The sequence below is a fragment of the Nuphar pumila genome, chromosome 2 (genome assembly GCF_984573655.1).
Source record: "Nuphar pumila chromosome 2, dmNupPumi1.hap1.1, whole genome shotgun sequence".
NCBI lineage: Eukaryota > Viridiplantae > Streptophyta > Magnoliopsida > Nymphaeales > Nymphaeaceae > Nuphar > Nuphar pumila.
In genome coordinates, this window is record NC_143250.1 from 91,307,442 (window position 1) to 91,331,017 (window position 23,576).

The window sequence follows — 23,576 nt, forward strand, 5'->3', positions numbered from 1 at the left end:
ATACTCGAGATAAACAACACTATTAAACAATGATGAGTAAAAAGACAAAAACTACCCTGAAAATAGATATCTATGTTGATGCATATTTGGTGTACTGTTCATTAAGAACAAATGTGAAAGTATGAATGACAAGATATGATGTTAATCAACCGGTGTTCTAGTGATGATTATTATGACAGGTTGACCCTACGAAATAAGAAAAATGAAAGATATACACCGTAGCACATTAAAAAGACAAAACTAATCTTAAAATAGATATCCATGTCAATGTATCCATTCATAATGTCATTTGCAACAAGATGAAACATGAAAGTGAGTAACAAAATATAATTTTTACTTATAATCATCGATGCTTAACTATATGATGTATGTAGGTTTTTACCATACTTTAATTTTAAGTAACAAACATAGCACAAACACATTGGAGATAAACAACACTACTAAATAATGATGGGGTAAAAAGATAAAATTGCCTTCAAAATAAATATCTATGTCGATGCATATCTGGTGCTGTGTTCATCATGAACAAATAGTGAAGTGGGAATAACAAGATATGATTTTCATCAACAAGTGTTCTGGTGATGGCTAATAAGACAGGTTGACCCTAATAAATCAGAAAATTAGGAGATCTATACAATGGTGGTGTAAAAAGACAAAACTATATATGAAATAGATAACTATGTCGATGTATCAATGGTGGTGAGTTTCACAAGTACTTTGATGTTGACCCTATAAAATACATGGTTATTAATAGAGGTTAACCCTACAGAATAATAACAATATGGGAGTTATACGTTAGTGGGGTAAAAATACAAACCTACCCCTATGTGAAAAAATAATAACAAAGCATTCATAATGCCATCTACAATAATATAGAATATGAAATTGTGAGTGGTAAAATATGATGTTTAGTTACTTATAATCCTTGAAGCTCTAACTATATGATGCATGTAAGTTTTCACCGTACTTTAATTTCGATAGCAAACTTATTTGGTCCCTCATCTCTAACAAGTACTTTGATGATAAATGGCACATTAACATAATGTTTGGGTAAAAAGGCAAAACTACCCCTAAAATAGATATCTATGTTGATGCATATATGGTCCTATTCATCAAGTCCTAAACCCTAAACCCTACTATATATGCCAGGTTGACCTAACAAAATGAGAAAAATCAAGTGGTGCAATAAAAAGATAAAATTAACCGTGAAATAGATATCCATGTTGATGTATCCATAATATCGAGTTCAACAAGTACTTTAATGTTGACCCAATAAAATACATGGCTACTATTGAAGGTTGACCCTACAAAATAATAATACAGGAGCAATATGTTGACGGGGTAAAAAGATAAACCTACTCCTATTTGAGAAAACAATAACAAGGCATTCATAATGTTATTTGCAATAAGATGAAATGTGAAATTGTGACAAAATATGATGTTTCTGTTACTTATAATCCTTAAAGATCTAACTATATGATGGATGTAGGTGTTCATTATAATTTAATTTTGAGTAAGGAACTTATTGGGTCTTTCATCTCTAAGAAGTACATTGATGATAAATGACACAACTACATAATAGTTGAGTAAAAAGATAAAACTACCCCTAAAATAAATATTTATGTCGATGTATATATGGTGTCCTACTGAACAAAAAGATATATATATATATATATATATATATATATATATATATATATATATATATATATACATACGTGTGAATGACAAGACATGATGTTCATAAGTGTCATGGTGATGGTATGATAGGTTAACCCAAGGAAATAAGAAAAATTGGGGATCTACACAACGGCATGGTGAAAGTAAAAAACTATTTATGTCAATGTATCCAAGGTGTCGAGTTCAACAAGTACTTTGATGTTGACCTTGCAAAATACATGACTACTATTAGAGGCCCTACAAAATAATAACAATACATAACCTATATGTTGGTGGGGTAAAAAGACAAACATATATATCCCTATGTGAGAAAACAATAACAAGGCATTTGTAATGTCTATAGTGACAAACATTTTTTTGGGCAAAATCTCGTTTGTCAAAAACTTGCGAGAAATTGAATTTTTTTCATAAAATCTTGCATTTTTTTTGACAAAATCTCAACAACATAAAAAATAAATTAAAAATATTTTTTATAAGAAAATATTAATAAAAAATATAAAAATAAAAATACATGCTTTTTTCATGATAAATAGTCATTTAAAACGTAAACATCGCGTTTAAATCACAGTATTTAAGTTTTTTTCCTAAATCTCACGATATTTTGAGAAATTGCTGTTTTAAACTTTCAGGCAATTTCTCACTATATTATCGTGAGATTTTCATAAAACTTGTGATATTTGTTAAAAAGGTAAATGTCATATACAACAAGATGGAATGTGAAAGTAAGAGTGAGAAAATGCGATGTTCATTTATTTATAATCCTTAAAGCTCTAACTGTATGATGCACGTAGGTTTTCACAATACTTTAATTTTGATTGACTAACTTAATAGGTCTCTCGTCTCTAACGAGTCCATTGATGATAAATAATATCACTACACAATGGTTAAGTAAAAAGACAAAATTACTTCAAAAATAACTATATATGTCGATGCATATATAGTGTCTTGTTGAACACGAATAAACATGAAAGTGTAAATGACAACATATGATGTTCGAAAGCATAAAAAAAAAATGAGGCTTTCGTTTTTCCTTTTTTTTTTTTTTTGGACGAGATATTTGTTGGTTGTTCCATTCTCGTTGAACATAGCGGTGGTGGATGTGGGAGCGAGGGCATATTTCATGGGTCGAACTGGCATTGTGGCTGAGGAAAGAAAACTCTGGATATTTTGGATTTTTAGTCCAAGCTGCTGACTCTCACGTGAAAATTGAAACGTTTGCTATAACCACGACTTTGGTAAATTTTGTGCCAGGGGGCGGGTGGGTTGCTCGGCCTTGTGAAGGGAGAGTTAAATATCTCTGTCCCCCCACCCGCAACCACTGGCTGGTGTTAAGACTTGTTTTTTTAATGATCTTTGAAAACCGTCTTTATCTTAAATACCCAACAAAGTTTATGACATTGTGCAAAAAGAAAACAACTTTATGCAGAAGCATATATATATATATATATATATATATATATATATATATATATATATAGAGAGAGAGAGAGAGAGAGAGAGAGAGAGAGAGAGAGAGAGAAATCGGTTAATAGGAGATTTTGGACCCCCCACCATCCACGTCATTTCGCTTGTTATTATTATTTGTATGCTACACTTGCGGCGCATAGCGGTAAAGTTAAAATCTCTATCGCAAATTTGCCGCCCTTGCTTGTCAGTCCAAAAACCCCAACTTTTTTCAAGTTTTTGAAACTTAAAAGTTCATTCAAACATTTGAAAAACACCAGACAGTTGGTACTGCCAAGTGCCAAACGGTCGAAAATTCTAAAACTTTTTTGGCGAACCGACCGCTTCCTTTTATATTTATATATTTTTAATCCGTTAGGCAGTTTATGTTCTCTCCTGTTTGAAATTTGAAGAGCGTACCCTACATTTCATATACGCGCCAACTCTCTCCCTCTCTCTAGATGCTTCGGTGTTCCGTGCTCAATCTTTCCCCGAAGAGTAGAATAACGCAAAAGCGGAAAGGCGGGTTCCAATCCAACCCTTCTCAATCTCTGCAAGCTTCCCTCATTTGGATTTTCGGTTTTGTTCGATAAAACCAAATCCACATTTCCGGGTAGTTCCCCTCCCTCATCCTGGAACCTGCAAATCGGTTCCCAAAAAAACAAAAACAATCGATCGAATTTGCTTGGGCATGAAGGGTTGCTAGGGTTTCTAACTTGACGATCCTAACAGTACAAACCCCCAACATACCCATTCGCAACATCCCTTCCTTTCTTTTTTCATATCCTTTTTAATCGAAGACGCGCTCTAGCGCATCTATTCCGCTTCCCTTCTCTTCGGTGGAGCTTCCTTGGTGGTTTCAACATTCTTCTTCTTCTTTTCCCTTAATTCTTTTTATGCGATTTTGTTCGGCTAGGTTCCAGTCGGATCTGGGAGATGGATGTATTACCGGACGAGCTGATCCAGCACATCCTCTCGTTCATCCAAAATGCACGAGATGTAGCATCTTGTGCTTGCGTCTCTAAACGCTGGAAGAAGTCAATCCCATTCATACGAAGCCTCTATTTTCCGAGGAATTCTTTCGACGATTATCAGTCGGATGCGATCGTCGGAAGGATGATATTGTCAAGTTTCGCAGTGGAAGAGTTGGTTATCTTTTGCCCTTTCTCTATCGACAACTTGAGTTCTTGGCTGGGTAGGAGCCCTGATCTGAGGCGCCTCGAGCTTCGGGTGGATAATTTGGTAGAGAAGAGGTCCGAGAAATCCCCTCAGTTGGATTGCATAAGCCAAGTCAGTGGGCTGGAAACATTGAAATTGTGGGGAGTTCTCCTCACGGATCCACCACGCTGGTGCACGCTTCGGAGATTGCACACCCTGGAAATAGTTGGGGCTCGTCTCACCAACTCCTCTCTGTCCGATCTCCTTCGCTCGTGTCCAAATTTGGTTAACTTGGCTTTGCTCGGTTGCGATGGGATTAGGTCCGTCTCTTTAGAGCTGCAACAGCTAGAGGAATGCAGATTGGATTTTTATGGGCTGGGTGATTGCTCGGTGCTCGTGAATGCTCCGAAGCTTCGTTCCTTCGAGATTCAAGGAGCCGACCGTATTCGACTTCACAACAATCAGCACTTGACACGCCTTTCCATCTCCAACAGTGGAGGTTATTTTTCTACACCGCTCCCCTTCCTGCTTTCTTTTCTTTTTCTTTTTAATATATATATATATATATTGTTTTAAAGGAAAGAAAAAATTTACTGGACCTTCTTCTAGTTTTGTAGTTTCTACAGAGACTGTAACCATGAGCCCCTTCTCCTGATCATCCTTGCTTAGCTATGTCATTTAAAGCAAATCTACACATTTAGAAAATACTCTCCCACATTAGCAGGCGTCGTCCCGAGATTGGATATAGTGTGCAATCCCGTAGGTCTAGGTCCAAGGCTGTTGGATTGATTTCCCCGAAGTCGTACTGGAACTGTCAGAGAGTGAAAAACTATCGCCTAATTCGACGGGATGGGAGGTTAACAGCAACTTCCCTGTTCACCGGACTCGTACCTCACTACATAGGCCTGTTTCATCCTCGCTGCCTCGTGCCAAAAAAACTGACTGCCGTGATATAGTAGTTTCTTTTTATTCAAGGAATACATAGCTTTTTAGTCTCTCTTACACGATGGCCTCTCTACAACGCTACAGGTAAAATCCACAAGGTAGAGTGCGGGAAACTGATGGCTCTGGAGTTCCTAACCGTGAGAGGAGTGCAGTGGTGTTGGGATGCTGTGACTTCGGTTCTTCGCTCTGCAACAGAGGTGAAGCATTTGGTTATGAAAATTGAATTCAGCGGCGACTCTGATCGCCTGCAACCATTTCCAGAGGTCGACTTGGTTGAATTCTTCAATGCACATAAAAAACTCACTAAATTTGAGATCCATGGGGCCATGTTCGCTGCCTTGTGCCAGAAGAATAGCTTAAGAAATGTGAGTAAAACATGCATTGGTCAATCTCTTTTGAAATTATCTCAATTGTTGTTGGAATAAGCCTAACATGCAAGCATTTTGCAGCTAGATTCAGCATTTTCAATCCCTTGTCTTGAAGAGGTTCTTATCACCGTGAGATCCCCTCTAAATGCTGAACAGAAGATGAGTACTCTTGAATCTCTGGTCAAGCATAGCAGAAGGCTTAGAAGGATGGTGATTAGGGTTTCTCAGATGAAGAACTGCAACGAGAGTGCTGACGAATTCTTTGAGGAGATTTGCAAGTTCAAGAACCGGAATCGAAAAGTCAAGATTGAATAACAATAATAAACTTCATGTCATTGGCCATGCGATGGCGCATCTGTTCTATGTTTCTGTTTCATTTTTTTCCCCAAAAAAAATATAAATGAACAATTTGAAAATGACACTTGTTTTACATGCATGTGGCTGTAATTACTAACTTGTTTGCTGGCATCACAAATATGCCAACAAGAGATAACCTGTTCAAACGGAGGCATCCGCAGGATGATGTCTAGACATTACAGAAAAGTCTCACTCAAAGAGAGGTGATGAAACTAAGGTCTGCTTTATAACTCAAAGATGTATCAATAACAATGGATTATCAAGTAGGAATTCGGATAATTTTATCAAGCTTCTTCTCAAATAAGCTTCTTCTTCTGAAAGTACCGTTTTAGATGCCACAATTGCAAAACTGAGACCCCTAAACAAACACCCAGTGACATGATGCTAAACCATGCAACGCGTGCATTTGTCTTCTCACTCACTTCCCTCATTTCTGCTTCCCTGCATTCATTGGGTCATTAACATGAAACTTTGCAGAATAGAATAGTGAAAAATGTATCCCATGATTTTGAACCAGAAGAGAAATTCACCTGCCCTTGAGATACAAAAGATTCTCATGGATAGCTTCCACTTGCCCTTCCAATTTCCTCAGCTCCAGTTCAACACCCTACCACGTTGATAAGACTGATCAATATCCAGGGATGAGCATATCAAACATAAATCCTTGGAATAAGATTATTTTCAGGGTCATCCACAAGGGCATAAGAGCAGACAGACATGCCACTTGGGTTCGTCTGTCAATGGTTCTGCACAAACCAAAGTTGTTTACATACAAAAGTGCATTTTATAAAGTGATTGAAACATGCATGTGTCCTTATGTCATAATGGACGTGGATACGGCCGTAAGATAATACCAACTTGAGAAATTTTCCAAACATTAGAGCACGTTTGGAAGTGGGAAAGTAATAGGAAAAGTAGAGGCAGAAAAGAAAATTTTACAATTTTTCCATCTGTCCCAAGCAAGAGAAAATTGTTGAAAGGAAATTTTTTCTAAAAATTTGATTTTTTTTATAAGAAAATTTCTTCCACCTAGGGGGGTGGAGGAATTTTTTATATTAAAAAAATTCTGGGTTAGGGAAAAGTCATCATTTCTCTTCCTATGGTGTGACTCAACTGCAACGCCATCCTCCACCTCAGTTTCCAGCTCTCTCTCTCTCTCTCTTGGGTGGTGGATCAGGTCGATCCATCTCTGTTTCATGTTTCTGTCCAAAAGAGAGTGAAAAGAGGGGGGAAATCTCTGCTGGGTCTGCTTGGAGTGTGCGTATCAACATGCATCCTTGCTCTCTGCTGTTTCTGTTGGAAACTCAAACATCCATCAATTGTGAGTGCTTTTTGGTGCAGCACTAATGGCGGATTGCTTCATTTTCCCCATTTTCAATTGTGGGTTTTCTGTTTTATGAATGGCAGTTTGTATGTGGGTGGAGGTATGTTACTATTTAAAAAAATCTTACATTACGAAAAAACAACTTAGCCCATACCATTCAAGCCTGGGGTTATCAGTCCTTTGATTATCAGCAAATCTATTGTGACTGGAATATAGTCAGAGCACATGTTCTACCTATACTCAGAACAGTCTTTTTGAAATAGACTCATGCTGCCCGTCGGAGTCCTCCCAACGTCTTGAAGGTGCAAGCATCATTATATGGTTAGATGATATTTTCATGTCACTCTTGTAGCTTTTGTTTTCTTATTCTGGTAGGGATCTGCCTAACCCTGCTTGCTTATCAAAAGAAAATTGTGGTAGGTAGATTCTTACTTGGGATTCTTGTTTTTTTTTTCTTTTTTTATGAGTATGTTGTTAATTAGATGAACATGCATGTGGTTTGGGAATATGCTGTGTACTTAGCTATGATCGGTATTCTCTTTCTCCCTTGCATTTTTTCTTTGGTTTTTTTTGGATTTTGTTCTGATTGGTGTTCTGTTTTGTTCTTATTGGAGAAAGTTTCCAATCTTGTTTTTCTTGCTACACACAATGGAAAAAAATTCTTACTTTTCCAGCCCTTTTTTCTCTTGCAACACAAACAAGTGAAAATTTTTCATTTCAAAAACTTATCATATCAAAACTTCTCATAGGCAAAATTTTCTTTTCCTATGAGATTTTTTCTTGCTTCCAAACGAGCCCTTAGGACAGGAGATGCATCACACTAACAATCACATAAATAATTACAAAAAACTATAAAATTAAAATACTAATTAGCAAATAGCAAGCAACAATACAATCAAGTAAATGTCGCAATAAAATAACTAAATAAAGCCAAAAACATACATATGCATCCTCTACCATAGACAGCTAGAGAATAAATCAGCTACTTCACTTTTATTGCCTTGCAAATCAAGGCCCACTGGTTTACTCCATTCTTGGCATAACCAAACCCCCGTCATTACACCAGGCACACCATACCTGCTCCAGGCTTGAACAAGGCAGACCATAAAGTGCAGTCAGTCCCCTACCTAACCATCATGTGATGTGGTCCAACAGTCCGTCCAAATCCACCTCACCTAGCTTCAGGCCAATAATCTGACCTGGCCAGGTCTGGCAAAAGGGAGGAGAGGAATATAACCTCGCTTGAGTTACAAACCCAGCGACCAATATCTTCAAGCTTAGGGCCCTTGAGATACAAGTTTCACGTGATGTGATACCACGGTCCATCCAAACCCACCTCACCCAGCTCAGGCCAATAATCTGACCTGGCCAGGTATGGCAAAGGGAAGAGAAGGAGAGGACTATAGCCTCACTTGAGTTACAAACCCAGCAACCAACATTTCCAAGCTTAGGGCCCTTGAGACAAATCCTTGAAAGATCTTCAATTGAAAAGACGGGGCTCGGATTTGGACCTGCCACCTCTCTTGTGCAAGCCAAGGCTCTATTATGAATATATGTTTTTTGAAAATTAAACATGATTCGACAAGCTTTAACAAGCCTATGTTCAAGCTCGACCCTTATAAATAAGCAAGCCTCAAAAGGGCTTGCCCTTGGTTTGTTTATTAAACAAACCGAATCAAGCCCAAGCTTCTTGGAAACAGCTTGAATTGTCATGCAGCCCTAGGCATATGGAAAGCAGGCTGTTTTTCTGTAGAGAAGATTCATTTCAAATCATAGTTGTTCCAACAAAAAATGTACACGAAGTTGCATCTGCATTTTGTGCACACCTATGTGAGCACAAATTCTAGCAAGATACAAACCTTGAATAATGCAGGGATGAGCATGGCATAAATAAATCGAGACTAGAGAAACTAATGTTCACGTATTTTACCTCAATCTTCTCTTTTCTCGCAACTGATTCCCAATCCTTTGCTGCAATGCCGATTTTCCAGTCAATGTTCACATTTGCTCCTAAGCCACCATGGTTTCCTTCCAACCAAAAACATGCTAGGTAGTTACCAGCCTCATTTGTTGTAAATGCAAATTGACCAGATGTCACATTTTCCTTGTGATGGAGTATATTTGCATAAGGTGATGTCACCTGAAAAGCAAACAGATAAGCAACATGACCAATTGAGTTTATGATAAAGTTTATTAATTTCTGTGGATTTCTATCAAAAAATGTGACCTTACATGGGACCAACCAAAGTACAAGACATACCATGGTTTTAGAAATTACATAAGGTACGATGTGTTATATATATTGTCATATGTAATGTAACTAGAAAAACTAATAATGAAAACTAGGTAGGAATACAAATTAGAAGGTCATCTAGAGTATAAAAAATCCCTGAAAAATTTGTATCCTATGAGTCCTTTTTACCTAAGTATCAAGCCTACATTGCATTAATACATTCTTATATAGAACTTTTCAATTATGCTGAAGTAAAAAAAATCCTGAGTGGGTAGAAACCATGAGAGTGAAATTAGAAGCCTTAGAAAAGGCGAATACTTGCACTGTCCATGACATTCATCCAGAAAAGAAACCTATAAGTTGTCGATGGGCATATAAGGTTAAAACCAAGAGTGTTGAAACTCTTGAAAGGTACAAAACCAAATTAGTTGTCATGAGATATTTTCAAGAGTATGAAATAGATTATGATGAAACCTTTGCTCCAGTTGCTAGAATGATTGCAGCTAAGACCTTAGTAGCTCTTGCCTTTGTGAAAAGATGACTTATATATATATATATCAAATGAATGTTAAAAATAATTTTCTTAATGAAAATTTGGTTGAAGAAGTTTATATGAAAATACCGCCGGATATAGTTATCCTTAAAGAAAAAGCTCTTCGTCTGGACAAGGCTTGTTATGACAAGTTTAGTCAAGTTATACTTGATGTTGGATTTCAATCTTGTCTGAATGACACAACTTTCTTTGTTAAGATTTCTGATGTTGGTACTATTATACTTCTCCTCTACATGGATGATATGATCATCACTGAAAGTGATAAACAGGGAATTGAACACATTAAAAAGCTTCTCAAAACACATTTTGAAATGACTGACTTTAGATTTTTAATTTTTTTTTGGTATAGAAGTTGCTTATTCTTCTAGAGGTTATCTGCTGACTCAATCTAAGTTTGCTTTAGATATTGTTGTCAGGTCTGGTATCTCGGATGATAAGAAGGTTGACACTCTCGAAGTTGTCAATGTCAAAATGTCTATCAGCTGACAGACAGTTGCTGTCAGCTGTCAGCATTACTTTTTTTTTTAAAAAATTCGCAGCCCATTGGGCAATTTTTTTTTTTTTAATCCAAAACAAGAATGGACTTAAATGATCCTGGGTGCGGTCAACGCACCCAGGATAGGGTTGACCGCACCCGGTGCCGCACCCGCGTCGAGTCGCGTCGACGCGGGTGCGGCACCCTGCTAGCCGAATCCCTGTGACATAGGGTGTAGGAGTATCAAGAATATTGTCAAGATCTCTATGATTTGAGTAAAATCCATACCTTGTGAGGTGACATAAAATTCTGTAAAACGAGCTCATCCTACTTATGCAATCCTCAGCAATATTCATCTATGTCACAAAAAATGTGGACACGAGGACGCATGACACAGATTCAACGCACATGTTTGTTTTTTTGAAATATAGGACATGGAAATTTTAAATTTTTGGTCAATAAAAAACTATTTTTTGATATTAAAATATTAAAAATGATTTTTTGTTGAAATAATACTTAAAAACATTAAAATTATTTAAATAATATTAAAATATTGACAGTGCATGTCAGTGTCTGTGTCCACATGTTTGATCATGTCCACTCGTGTCATGAGGGACACACCATCAAAATGGTGTGTCCCTGTGACATAGTTTGTTAGAGTAGAAGTGACCACCAAAATGGTGTGTCCCTACAACCTAATGAATGTTCAATGATGCAACTCTTAGCAAGACATAAGAGCTTAGGCAGTACAGATCCTACTGATGCACACTGTACAAAAAACACTGCATAAATCACTGCAATTTCCAACTCCTAGCGGAGAAGTCCCCTTTCTAGAGTTATTCTAGAACTCGTGCAAAAATCACTGCATAAGGATCATATCGTGGAACTGAATCCTACTGATGCACGCTTCATGGTCCATTGACCTGTCAAATCCCAATTTACAAAAAAAGATTGATATGCATCTTTAGGTGCATATATAACAGTAGCAATTGCTTGCATTTTGAACACTCAAACCAATTATACAAACTGCAATAAATATCAACTCCAAATTAGTGAACACAAACAGACACCAGATCACAGGTCTGGATTTGGTTTTTGGAATTAGCAAAAAATCTAAATAGGACTCTTACATTCCCATATGCCCCTAATGAGGCTGAAACTCAGTCTGACCAGCAAGACAAGAAGACATGGCCTTGCTCATCCAATGTATGACGATGAGACCATCATACTTCCAATTGCATAGTCTAAGTGTTAATTGCAATGAAATGAAAACTGAGTGCTGATGCAAAATCAGATTAGTTAAACGCCTCATGCCAATTGCCAAGTAAACCTTCTAAGGTGGCTAGCCAACCACTGCAATTGTGGCAGCTCAAGAAACCAGCCCTACGACTTTAACACGTACAAACTGAGCCTGCTATTTTAGAGCCAACCAGGAGGGGTTAACCCAGTATCTAGATCAATCAACCCAATACCAAAATAAATAAGCAGGCACACTACTTGCACTGGCAAAAACTACAAAATTCCAACCCAAAATAGACAAATAGAGAACACAAAACTCATCAATCTTTACTTAATTCAGACCATCTTTTGTTTTGACCTAAGCCAAACAAGTGGATTGGAGAAGAATTGCCTTTCACTTAACCTTTAAAAAGTGTTGTCATGCTCATTTCAGAGGTCAGAAACTTATCTAATGATGCAAGATCTCAGCCTTGCAATGGAAAAAAAGTTGAAGGCAGCCATGGCTTCCAAACTCCACTGAAAAGTTAGAGAATTTTTGGAGATCTAGAAAGTTCTAAAACTCGTACCTTAGCTTCTAGCCTTTTGATTTCATTAGAAATCTTGCAAAAAAACCTACCATGTTAAACCTGTGAAAATCGAACTACTCCTTGGGGAGAATTTGTTACTAATCAACGTCAAGTTATGTAATGGTATTGCATCTTAATGTTATTACTATTTTTTAACTAATATATCTCTTGACATCTACACAAGGCTTATTGGATTCAATATCTATGACATTCTTGCATCTCAAAACCAATTCAATTTATGGCATCTGTGTTTTGGAGGATTTATGAAAAATTGTAAAGAACTTTCAGAACTCGTTTGACTGGATGTTTGAATTGATAAAACAGGATATAAGCCCATAATCAAGATTTCTTGAGATTCTAGTGATGATATTGCTTTTGGATGCTCCGTGTTAGGCACAAAGGATTGTGTTTAATGGCTGGAAGTGGTTGGCATGATTTTTAAGAGATCCCTTGAAGATTGATGAAGTTTGAGGTTAGCACCAAAGAGAACTTAAGCTTTGTTATTTTCTTTTTCTTAGATAGTTGTCACATAGCTAGTTTTAATTTGATGTTTGTTTGTACTGATGCACTACTTGGATAGTTTAGTTGATCACATCCTTACCTCATGCCTTTACAAAGTCGAAACATATACCTTTGATGCATGCTATGAAACATGTTCTGCACCCAAGAACTGCAGTAAGAAATGTTATATAGATTTTGAGGCAAAGACCAATTGCTCTGCTATGTCACAGGAGGACACAGTTTGGGGTTGTGTATGTAGGTGACACAACACTGACATGCGAACACACTATGACATGTTTTAATATTCTTAATATATTCTAATAATTTTAATAGTTTTTATTTATTATTAAGAAAATGTATGTTTATGTGATATATCTATTGGAATTATGTTTTTATATATATAAACTAAAAGTGTCTCCTTGTGTCCAATTTTCATAAAAATCACATATTTGTGCCTCAATCCACATTGAACACATGTCTGTATCCATGCCCTTGTAACATAGTTGCTCTAGTGACAGTAACAACCATTAGGCCATGTCACATTGATGCAGCTGCAGCTACATGACATAGATATGGCTGATTCAGCACGTGGTTCTCCAAAGAAGGGCACAGCATTATAACTGTATGTGTAATGTACGTGACAACTATATATATATATATATATATATATAGAGAGAGAGAGAGAGAGAGAGAGAGAGAAGCTTCAATGAAAATGAAGAACAAGTATAGGAAAATATAAAGTATATGTGTCTGTGAACAGCCTATAATATATGCACATGTGGAAGCACCCGAAGAGCACCAAGCACCAACACCCTGAAATACCAGCATCAGCACAGGTCCACTGAATGTTTTCAAGCAACCACGTTACGTGCCTTTAGGTCCTTATTGGTAGTGCCAAGCATCAGCCTTCACATTTTGGCATTTTGATGTAAATTAGTCCTGCTTAAATCATCTTGATGAGGTTTATATACAGCTCCTCTTAGGGCTTCAAAATTCCCAGTAGAGCTTGCATACTTGTAGGGCTCCTAGATAGCTGGAGATACTTGGCAGAACAACTTCAGATGCAACTTGCTTCTTGCTTCTACTTCACAAGATTATACCATCTTGTTACTAAATGTGGATGAAATGATTGCTAATGGGTATATAATTGGCACTATTGGTCTGTTGAAGAATATTTTCAAGACGAAAGATTTAGGTATTTGTGTTCTCTTCAGCCTAAAATTACACAAGAAAAGCATGAATATCTTATGTTAAAGTGTACACATGCTACAGACATGATTTGTAAGGCTCTATTGGTTTAAGGATATTAGAGTTCGCACCAAGCAGAGAATCACTCAGAGACCCCTTAATTCATAGACGGCTTACAGCTTGTCAGGACTTTATCTGCTAGATTGTTTCTAGAGTAACATATTACTAATCCTCAAGTGCTCATAAATCATTAACATGGATGTTGTTATAATATTATTATAAAATATGCATTAGTGATCGAGTATAAAACATATTGACATTATATCTATTACCGGCTTTTGTACTTCTTTTGGATACTTTGCTTCTTAAAAGATAGAAAGCAATACCATGCAGCTTGGTGCACTAACAACACAAAAGTATAGGACTATATCACAGGGTGCATGTGCGGGTGCGCGTGCAGCACCTGGTGTGGTCAACCTGACCCTGGGTGCATGACCGCACCCAGGGTCATTTATGTAAAAGAAAAAAGAAAAACACGTCGAGGGAGGCTCGCCTAAAATAGAAGAAGAAGAAGAAGAAGAAGAAGATGAGGAAAGAGAGAGGCGAGAGGGAGCTCACTTGAAAGGGGGGCTGGAGGGTGCATCGCTGGCACAGGAAGGACCGGCGTCGGGTGGCCGGAAAACCAAGGCTCGCTGGACATGGGGTTTGCCGGCGAAAACGAAAGGGAGAGAGGGAGCCTACGGCAGGGGGAGAAGGCGAACGAGGAGAGAGAGTGAGCAGCGTGGGAGAGGGTTTCTCGAGAAACCCTACCCTGCGTGCTTTAAATAAGCACGCAGGGTATGTTTTATTGGGTTTGGATCCGGGACGGATCCGAATCTGACTCGGGTCTGATTTTTTTTTTGCCGCACCCCCGCACCCATATTTTTTTTAAGTGCCGCATCCCCGCACCTGCACCCGCACCCATGTGACATAGGTATAAGACCATGCCCTAAACCGCTATAAAGGACCACATAGCTTTTAGGTGATATGAGAGTTACTTTCTCTAGGTATTCCAACAATAAGCCAACTCACTAACCATTATGTTTCTAAAGGATTATTGTTATCTCCCTCCTCCCCTTTTGAATCAATTGCATATTCTGACTCTGACGGGGAGGAGATCCTAATGATAGACGTTCAACCACAAGTTTCTATGTTTTTGTAGGTGATTCAATGGTGCCTTGAAAATGCAAAAAGCACCAAAAAGGTATCTTTATCTTCAACAGAAGCCGAGTATCGTGCTATGGCAACTACAACATCAGAGATTGTATGGTTGACACGTCTCCTAGAATATATGAGAGTACTATTGATGACATCATCAAGGTTATATTATGACAATAAGAAGGCAATATACATTGCTAATAATCATACCATTCATGAGTGCACTAAGCACATTGAGATAGATTGTCATTACGTTAGAAAATAATTCTTCAAGAAGACTATTTCATTGTCATATGTAGCATCGGAATATTAGCTTGCAGACTTCTTCACCAAAGCTCTGCCTTCTCTACGGTTTCATTTTTTGTTAGACAAACTTTTGATGATCACACCTCAAGTTTGAGGGGGAGTGTTAATGTATATAAATATAAATATATATATATATACACACGTGTATTTCAGTCTTTTTACTGTTCAAGGGCATAGTGGTCACTGTATATGTATTTTACTTTTTTTTGTATTTATTTTCTGATTATGTAAATTAGATATTAGGTAAGGGCATTTAGGTAAATGGCTAAGAGAGCCATTGAGGAGATCCCAACAACTCTGAGAGCCTCTCAATTGTGTATATAAAGGGGTCCAACACCCTTCTTTAGGTATGCTTTCTCAAGGCATTGGTCCATAATAAATTTCATATTTTTATGTGTGTGTTGTGCCCATAAGTGGCTGATTTGTGTTCTCTTTATCGACCCATAAGTGGTCATTGTATTTGTGTTTGTCCATAAGTGGCATTTACTCAACTCTTGGTGTTTTGTGGCAGGACCTAGTTGAATTCTTGAGATTATGAAGAAGTTGAACATGATAAGGATTTGGCTAATGTCAAACTACTGCAAGCAAGCTAACTTGAAACCATTACACCCAAAGGACTTGTAGGGATTATGCCCTTAACCAAGTCAAGAATTGGGCAAACTTGGCTGAGGGTCTCAATCTGGACTAAACATGGAAGGCAATGCCATGGCCATTTTCGGACCTATGGAACACATAAAATAGCCAAATGAAAAAGAACACAAACCTCAGGGGCAGATTTATCATGGGTGGTCAAAGAGAGGAAAAGATGGTAGTAGCAAGGGAATGAGAGGAGGAGATAGGGGATTTACAAGTCCAGGATGTGAGATTAGTACCTATTTCACACCTAGGACGACCACCGGAGTCCAACCAGATATACGTTTTGTCATGGCCTCTAAGCAAATGATTTAACAGGCAGATCTAGTAGTTTGGCCATTTTTTATGAGACTTGCACACCATTGAACGTTGCAAACTGTATCATTTTTAGGTTATGGTTGATGCAATAGCCAGTATAGGAGCTAGTTACAAGATGCCCTCCTATCATGCATTGAGGGGTAGAATTTTGAAGCAAGTTGTGGAAGAAGTGAATCAGTAGTGTGGTAAGTTCAGAGAGTCTTGGAAGACTACAGGTTGCACCATCACGGCAAATGGGTAGACAGACAGGCGACAATGAAATTTAGTAATTTTTTTGGTTTCTTGCCCAAAAGATGTCATATTTATTTAATTCATTGATATATTTAGTAGACAAAAGATGACAGAGGAGTTTGTGATTTTTAAAGATGTGGTAGAGAATGGTAAGCCTGAAAATGTGGTCCAATTCATTACTGATAATGAAATAAATTTCAAAGTTGTTGGATTAATGTTGCAGGAGGAATATAAATGATATGTTAGGTGTCCATGCACAATCTCATGCGTGAACATATTGGTGAGATGGAGGGCATTTCTGAGTGCATTAAAATGTGTAAAATAATAACAAAATTCATTAATAATCATTCGGCCATCCTAAACTTGATGAAGTTTACTAAGGGAGTTGAGTTGATACGCACTGCATTGACAAGGTTTGCTACAAATGTTTTGACTGTATAGAGTTTTGTCATTCATCAAAATGAATTAAAGAAAATGTTTGCTTTAGATGAGTGTTTTGCAATAAAAGATTTGCAAAAGCCATAAACCTATTGGGATTGAGATAGTGGAGATAGTATTCTCCATGGAGTTCGGGAAGAGGTGCAATATGTTTTTGAAGATGACAGTGCCACTCGTGAAAGTGTTGAGGAGAGTGGACAGTAATGAGGCACCAACTATGCCCTACTTGTATGATGATATGGGTAGGGTAAAAGAGCATATTAGAGAAAAATTCAACAAGAAGAAAAAGTATTATATGTCAGTTTGGAGGGTGATTGATAAGAGATGGACTCATACACTCCATCAAGACATTCATGTTGTTACCTCTTACTTCAATCATGCCATCAAATTCTCCCCCACATTCATATATGAAAGAGAAGTACAAAGGGGTGTCCTGAACTCCATTGAGAAATTTAATGTAGATCATAGTCTCTATAGACAAATTCATGTGGAATTAACCAAGTATGAACAAAACGAGGGGAGCTTTGGACGAAGGAACGTAATCCAATTGCGTAGCTCATTGCAGCCAGGTACGCATTTGAAATTCAATGTTATTATATTTAATTATATATTTTTGTGTTGCAGAGATGTTCTCTCATGATATATTTTTCTTTTGTTGGTTCAGATCAATGGTGGAATAGGTTTGATGGAGATGCTCCTTCATTATCGAGGTTTGCACAACGTATGTTGAGTCAGGGATGCAGCGCGAGTGGATGCAGGATAAATTGGAGTATTTTTTTAGTGCAGCGACACAAAGAAAAGAAATAGATTGAAGCACTTTTGATTAAATGATCTTGCATTCGTCACCTACAACATGATATTGAAGCAAAGGTAACATTAAGATATATGTTAGTGGATCTACTTTAATACAACTTGTATTATAATATATATGTGAAAGTTGTAGATAAATACAAAGAGAATCGAGAAGACGCCAAAGGAGCAGCTACGATCCCATCACTAGTAACAACCTCGATATATTGGATGAGTGGGTAGAAGAAGAGCCTAGTGTCTTGGATGATGAGGAGGAGGCTGAAATGGAGGCTCAAGTGGATGATGACAATGATTATGTTGGACCAAAGATGAATGTGGATGAAGGAGGAGAAGAAGACAACTCAGACAGAAGAAGATCGATCATTTGAATATTGTTTTCGTTAAGATAGATAGGTTAGGATGCTTTTTCTTTTGTTTTGTTATGTAATATATAACATTGACACCAAACATTTATGCTTGTGAGTTCTGATTTTTGTTAAATGTTTGTTAGGAGTGTTATCAATATCGTATCCAATGTCTTACTAGTGCATGTTTATGTTTAATTACTCATAATGCATATATTCATGTTCTTTTGCAATCTATAATTTTTTCTGATTTTCTTATTTTTTCGGAGAGTTTCTCTATTTTTTGTAGTTTTTCAGTTTTTTTTTGTGATTTTTAATTCAAGTTTTTCTCGTATCTTATGATATGGTACAATACAATCGTATATCAAACCCATACAACATTGAGTAAAAGCATGGTATTGTTGATGGTACTAAAGAAGTCATAAATGCCCCCCAAGAAGAAGATGATAATGATGGCAATGGTGATAATCTATGTCACATGGGTGCGGGTGCGGGTGCGGGATTCGGCACTTCCAAAAAACCTGGGTGCAGGGGTGTGGCAGGGGCAAAAATGTGTGTATTGAGTAGTGGATTATACATATATATATGTATAATCCACTACTCAATATGTTCAAATTCAATTAGAACTATAGTTTTCTATAAAAAAAATGTACATGAACAAACAACATATTTCACGATTTTTGGTGTGAATGTTACCATCACGATATAATCATCTGGAAAAAACAATATCCAGTAAAGCATAGCACAGTACCATAGTGTATCTAAGAAAATAAGTTGTACAAGGATTAAATATGCAACACCCCTGGACCCACGTGTGCCAAAAATACTTACAAATTCCCTATGTTATAGAATATCCATAAACACGCATAGATTTCCCTTCTAATAATTAGGGGTGTGATCAGTTACAATCTATATAGCACAACATATGTTTTAATACTTAAAAAGATAACTCCTCGACATTTCATGTTCATCACATTTTAGGTAGCATAAAATCTCATACTATCTCGACCAATATAACTCCTACTTGCATCCAAATGTACAACACCATTCATTACACAGTTATGATGGGATAAGAACTAAGCAAGTGAGAACAACTAATAAAACATATCCTTTGCTGTAATGCAGGTGTTGCAGACAGATTTTCGACCATGGATAAAAATGCAAACCCGCAGTCATACACAACTATACTTTGAGATACAAAAGAGAACACCGATTAGTTGAGGCAAATCGCAAACATTTTTCAATTTTAATTTAGGATAACTAAATCGCAGATTTCTATTCATGGATTTCATACAAGAAGAAAAAAAACGTTTTGTTGCCAGCGCTCAGTCTGTGATTTCAATCTTCGAGTTTTTTTTTGGGTCCATAGCAACCGAAATCCCCAAATCTGCCGATTTGGGGTTTACGGCAGCCCTTAAAACTCCTCTTTTGATTTGGGGTTCAAAGCAACCGAAACCCCTAAATCTGCCAATTTGGGGTTTTTGGCAGCCATTAAAACCCCTCTTTTTTTCTTTCAAAATCCTTTATATTTGGGGTGTGTTACAACCCATTGCAAACTTGAAACAAAATATACCCACAACAATTGTAGTAAACCCTACCTGTGAATCGCGGATTCCCGATTTCTTTCTAATTCCCTCTTTCGGCTACCGTGAATCCAAAGGAGTCCCCTCGCCATCGTGCTCGTGTGAGCCGTGTGCCTTTTCACCAAATGGTGCGAGAAAGAAAGGAAAACGAGAGGGAGAGAAGTAGGGGAAGGAAGATAACAAGTGAGAGAGACAGGTAACGAGTGAGAGAGGAAGAGGATGGGGGGTTTAAAAGAGTGCGTAAGAGAGGGGCGAAACAGAAGGGAGATGGGGGTCGTGGGGGATCGTGGGGAGTGGGGGTTGGTTACCCCAACACTCCAGCGGCTGCGCAACACCCCCTCCCTTTTCATAGCGCAAAAAAATTAAAAAAAAAATCCAAAAAATGGACCGAAATGACCCTGGGTGTGGTCAACGCACCCAGGGTCGGGTTGACCACACCCGGTGCCGCACCCGCACCCGAGTCGTGTCGACGCGGGTGCGGCACCCTGTTAGCCGAATCCCTGTTACATAGGTGATAATGTTGATGATAGTAGCGGTAGTCATAATGATGGCATGTAAAGATGATGAAGACGTTTGGGAAGAGATTATAGTAATGTTGACAATGATGACAAATGATGGATGCTTTCAAGATAATATGGAGGAAGAAAATGTGATGGCGGTGGCGGTGGCGGTGGTAGTGGCAGCAATGATGACTGATGAAATTTGATGATGATGTTGAAATGACAGTTCTAATAAAAGCTCCCTATGTTTGGGAAAATAAAACCCAATAATGCAATTATATTTTATATAATTCAAAAAGAAGTGTTCTTGCTAATGTCACCACCATGGAGTTCTCACAATTATTTGGGTGCAAAGGATTGGTCACATATTTAACACCCTCTATCAATTGTGTGTGTTACCAACATCCTACATCCATCTACTTTGTTTCCCTTCTTATCATTTGGGATTTTTTGCATTTGTAAAATGTTATTCTCAAACTCTCTAAGGCAATATCTAGATGTAATTATTTGCACATGTTTATTTAGGACAACTTAACCCTTGTTTTGATGTTTTATTCGACTTTTCTTCTTTTATTTATGTTTCTAGTAGTTTCAAGTTTCAACTTTTGTTGAAGCCCTCATTGCACAGAAACATCTCTCACTCTTCCTCCCCTCTCCTACTCCCTTTTGGTGACAATGTCACCTTATGATTTCCTCTTCTCCTTCTTCTAGTGACCCATCACCCACTCTTCTCCCTCGCTTTTTCCAGCAAGCCCATCACACTCTCCTCTCTTATTCACCTTCTTCCCACAACTCCTCTTCCCCTTCTTTTGGCAACCTACCACTCTCTTTGCTGCCTCTCCTCTTCTCTTCCCCTTAACCCAACAACCCCATTGCAAGATCATCCTCTTTTAGCTATACCATTAGGCCATTACCCTCTTCTCTCATATTCCCTTCTTTTAGTGACCCCATCATCCTCTCCTCTCATTTTTCTCTTCTGCCCATGGATAGATCCATCCATCAATTGGTCATCGTCTCCTGATCTCACCTTCATTTTTGGTTTTCTTTGGTATGTTTGTGAATGTTTTCAACAGTTCTTTCCTTCTTTCTTGGGTTTCTAGATTTGCAGTGCCTTCATTCTCCATTTGTTATTTGCATGGTAAGAACAAGACAGGTGTTACAGTTTGGAAGTTGGGTCAACAAAGGTGTCCAGAACCCAGCTATATATTTGAGAAAACCCCCACTAGGAGGCATCAGTTAACAACTTAACATCCAAACACCATTATTGTCAAAATTTGTTTTGAACAATTTGCCATCCAAACAACAATTACTCGATCGTATTCCTGTTTGTGAATAACACACATATTGTTATTTATTATTTCAAGATAATAGACAGAATACATCTAAACAGGTGACCATATCTTTATTTGCACTACATGACATTGACTTCTTACTGTCATACTTTACCTAGTTCTATGACACTAATATCTTTTACTTTTCTTTGGTTTATAGCTTTCAAATTTTCAATTACAAATATTATTTACAATAATATAATTAAATGTGTATTTTTTACTTTACTATTCATAAAACTAAATGGCCCAGTGATGGAGAAACTTCAGGAAGCAGGAGGTTAACTGCATTAAGATGTATTGAAGTCATTATTTATGGAATCTTACAAGCAATATCTTATGCCAAAAAATAAAGAATATAGCTGAAAATTATAAAGTCAAATGCCAAAAGGGTAATAAGAAAATAATTCGGTTAGAAATTAAGGACAGTTTAGTTTCCAACTTTCCGTTTGATGATATTATGATTTTACCGTGAATATAGCAGCCCTTCCCCACTAACCTGTCACCAAACACAAGTATGATTCTCTACACCCACATGCATTTAACGCCTTAGCTTGGTTCGTGAATTTGAATGTGGTTGTATGTGTTCAGTGCCCATATATTTGGATGCATCAATCCCATCTTCAACAATAACTTTGTAATAGAATTGTTTAACATTTCTTTTCAGGGTAAAAGTAGGATAATAAAAATGTAAGATACTAACTATAGGAACGAAGACCCCAAGAGACATAAAACTACATGTCTATCTTGATGAACAGACTTCCATCAAGTTGACATCTTGGCACGAACTGCTCCTGAAACGGGGGATCAAAACCCAGTGCATGATAATCACCCTGATGGAAGAATACCAAGGTTAGATACATTATTTCTCCAATCTGAAGAAAAGATAACGGTTGGTGATTTTATAATTTGCTCCACAAACAGACTTAGCATGACTCTGAAAATAAATTAACCCATGATCTTCTTCATGGCCTCTGAAATCTATGTCTCCCTCACTCTATGTAACAAAGAATGCAACTGACGAGTCTACAAACGGATTTCCACAACAGGCCAATTAAAAGAACAAGATCCCAATAAAATGGAACAAAACTCCCTCCACGAGGTTATGGGGAGAGAGAGAAGGGGGGTGGGGTTGAAACCAAGAATCAACCTACTGGTCATAGATAAATGGACCGCAAAAGTCAGATCTCGAATGAATCAGAAGGAGATATCATCAAAACCTAATCCAGTTTCTTACAAAATCCACAAAGTTACAAAGATCAAAAGGACGACAGAGAGAGGGGAAAACCGAAGCACACCTTGACCGATATTAATTGGATGTCATGAGCTTTTTCATCCGAGACGAGAGCGTAATCGGCCAAGACGACAACGTTGGTCTGGATCTCCTCCGATATGCACTTTGTTCCGCTGGGTGGAAGGTTCAGCCAAATGCCTTGCACGCATCCAAGGCGCAGCCCCCAAACAAAAAGCAAAAGGATGCCGAAACTCATCATCGTCATCTCTCTCTCCAAAGAGTTGGAACCCTTCAATCCCTTTCCCCCACTTCCCCTTTGCTTCTTTCAACGGCCTTCACTCGTCAACGTTATAGTCACGTTTGGAAGCAACAAAATATCTCAGAAAAAGGAAATTTTGACTACGAATAGCTAAAAGATTTTTTTTGGCTTGTTTGTGTAGCATGAGAAAAATAAGCTGGAAAAGTACAAGAATTTTTTTCACTTGTTTGTGTTGAAAAAACTTTCTATAAAAAAACAGAAAAGAAAAGAGCATATAATCAATTTAGGGACATTAATCAAGCAAAAACCTTGTTGTTTAGATATCTTTAAGGAAGTATTACTTGGGCCACATATTTTGGGCGTAT

The 23,576-nt window shown here is 37.6% G+C and overlaps 2 protein-coding genes across 2 annotated transcripts; one reads left to right on the top strand and one right to left on the bottom strand.

Moving 5' to 3' along the window:
• The first annotated feature begins 3,918 nt into the window (after positions 1–3,918).
• LOC149846073 (F-box protein At1g10780-like) lies at positions 3,919–5,909 on the top strand. The gene is made up of 3 exons (XM_089996156.1): positions 3,919–4,780; positions 5,311–5,595; positions 5,680–5,909. The coding sequence occupies exons 1-3, from the start codon at positions 4,060–4,062 to the stop codon at positions 5,907–5,909; spliced, it is 1,236 nt and encodes a 411-aa protein (XP_089852282.1). The 5' UTR covers positions 3,919–4,059.
• LOC149846074 (transmembrane emp24 domain-containing protein p24delta3-like) lies at positions 5,888–23,291 on the bottom strand. The gene is made up of 4 exons (XM_089996157.1): positions 23,017–23,291; positions 9,206–9,415; positions 6,482–6,558; positions 5,888–6,392 (listed from the first exon to the last, which is right to left on the bottom strand). Exons 1-4 carry the CDS (start codon positions 23,215–23,217, stop codon positions 6,248–6,250), a joined length of 633 nt encoding a protein of 210 aa, XP_089852283.1. The 5' UTR covers positions 23,218–23,291; the 3' UTR covers positions 5,888–6,247.
• Positions 23,292–23,576: the final 285 nt, after the last annotated feature.

What these genes read in the sequence shown, in the direction of transcription:
- LOC149846073 (XM_089996156.1), top strand. Translation starts at nt 4,060, where the DNA reads ATGGATGTATTACCGGACGAGCTGATCCAGCACATCCTCTCGTTCATC. An exon ending in TTCCATCTCCAACAGTGGAG is followed by an intron (nt 4,781 to 5,310) that starts GTTATTTTTCTA and finishes ACAACGCTACAG; the next exon opens with GTAAAATCCACAAGGTAGAG. An exon ending in GAATAGCTTAAGAAATGTGA is followed by an intron (nt 5,596 to 5,679) that starts GTAAAACATGCA and finishes TTTTGCAGCTAG; the next exon opens with ATTCAGCATTTTCAATCCCT.
- LOC149846074 (XM_089996157.1), bottom strand. Translation starts at nt 23,217, where the DNA reads ATGACGATGATGAGTTTCGGCATCCTTTTGCTTTTTGTTTGGGGGCTG. An exon ending in TCCAATTAATATCGGTCAAG is followed by an intron (nt 9,416 to 23,016) that starts GTGTGCTTCGGT and finishes TTTGCTTTTCAG; the next exon opens with GTGACATCACCTTATGCAAA. An exon ending in CGAGAAAAGAGAAGATTGAG is followed by an intron (nt 6,559 to 9,205) that starts GTAAAATACGTG and finishes TCAACGTGGTAG; the next exon opens with GGTGTTGAACTGGAGCTGAG.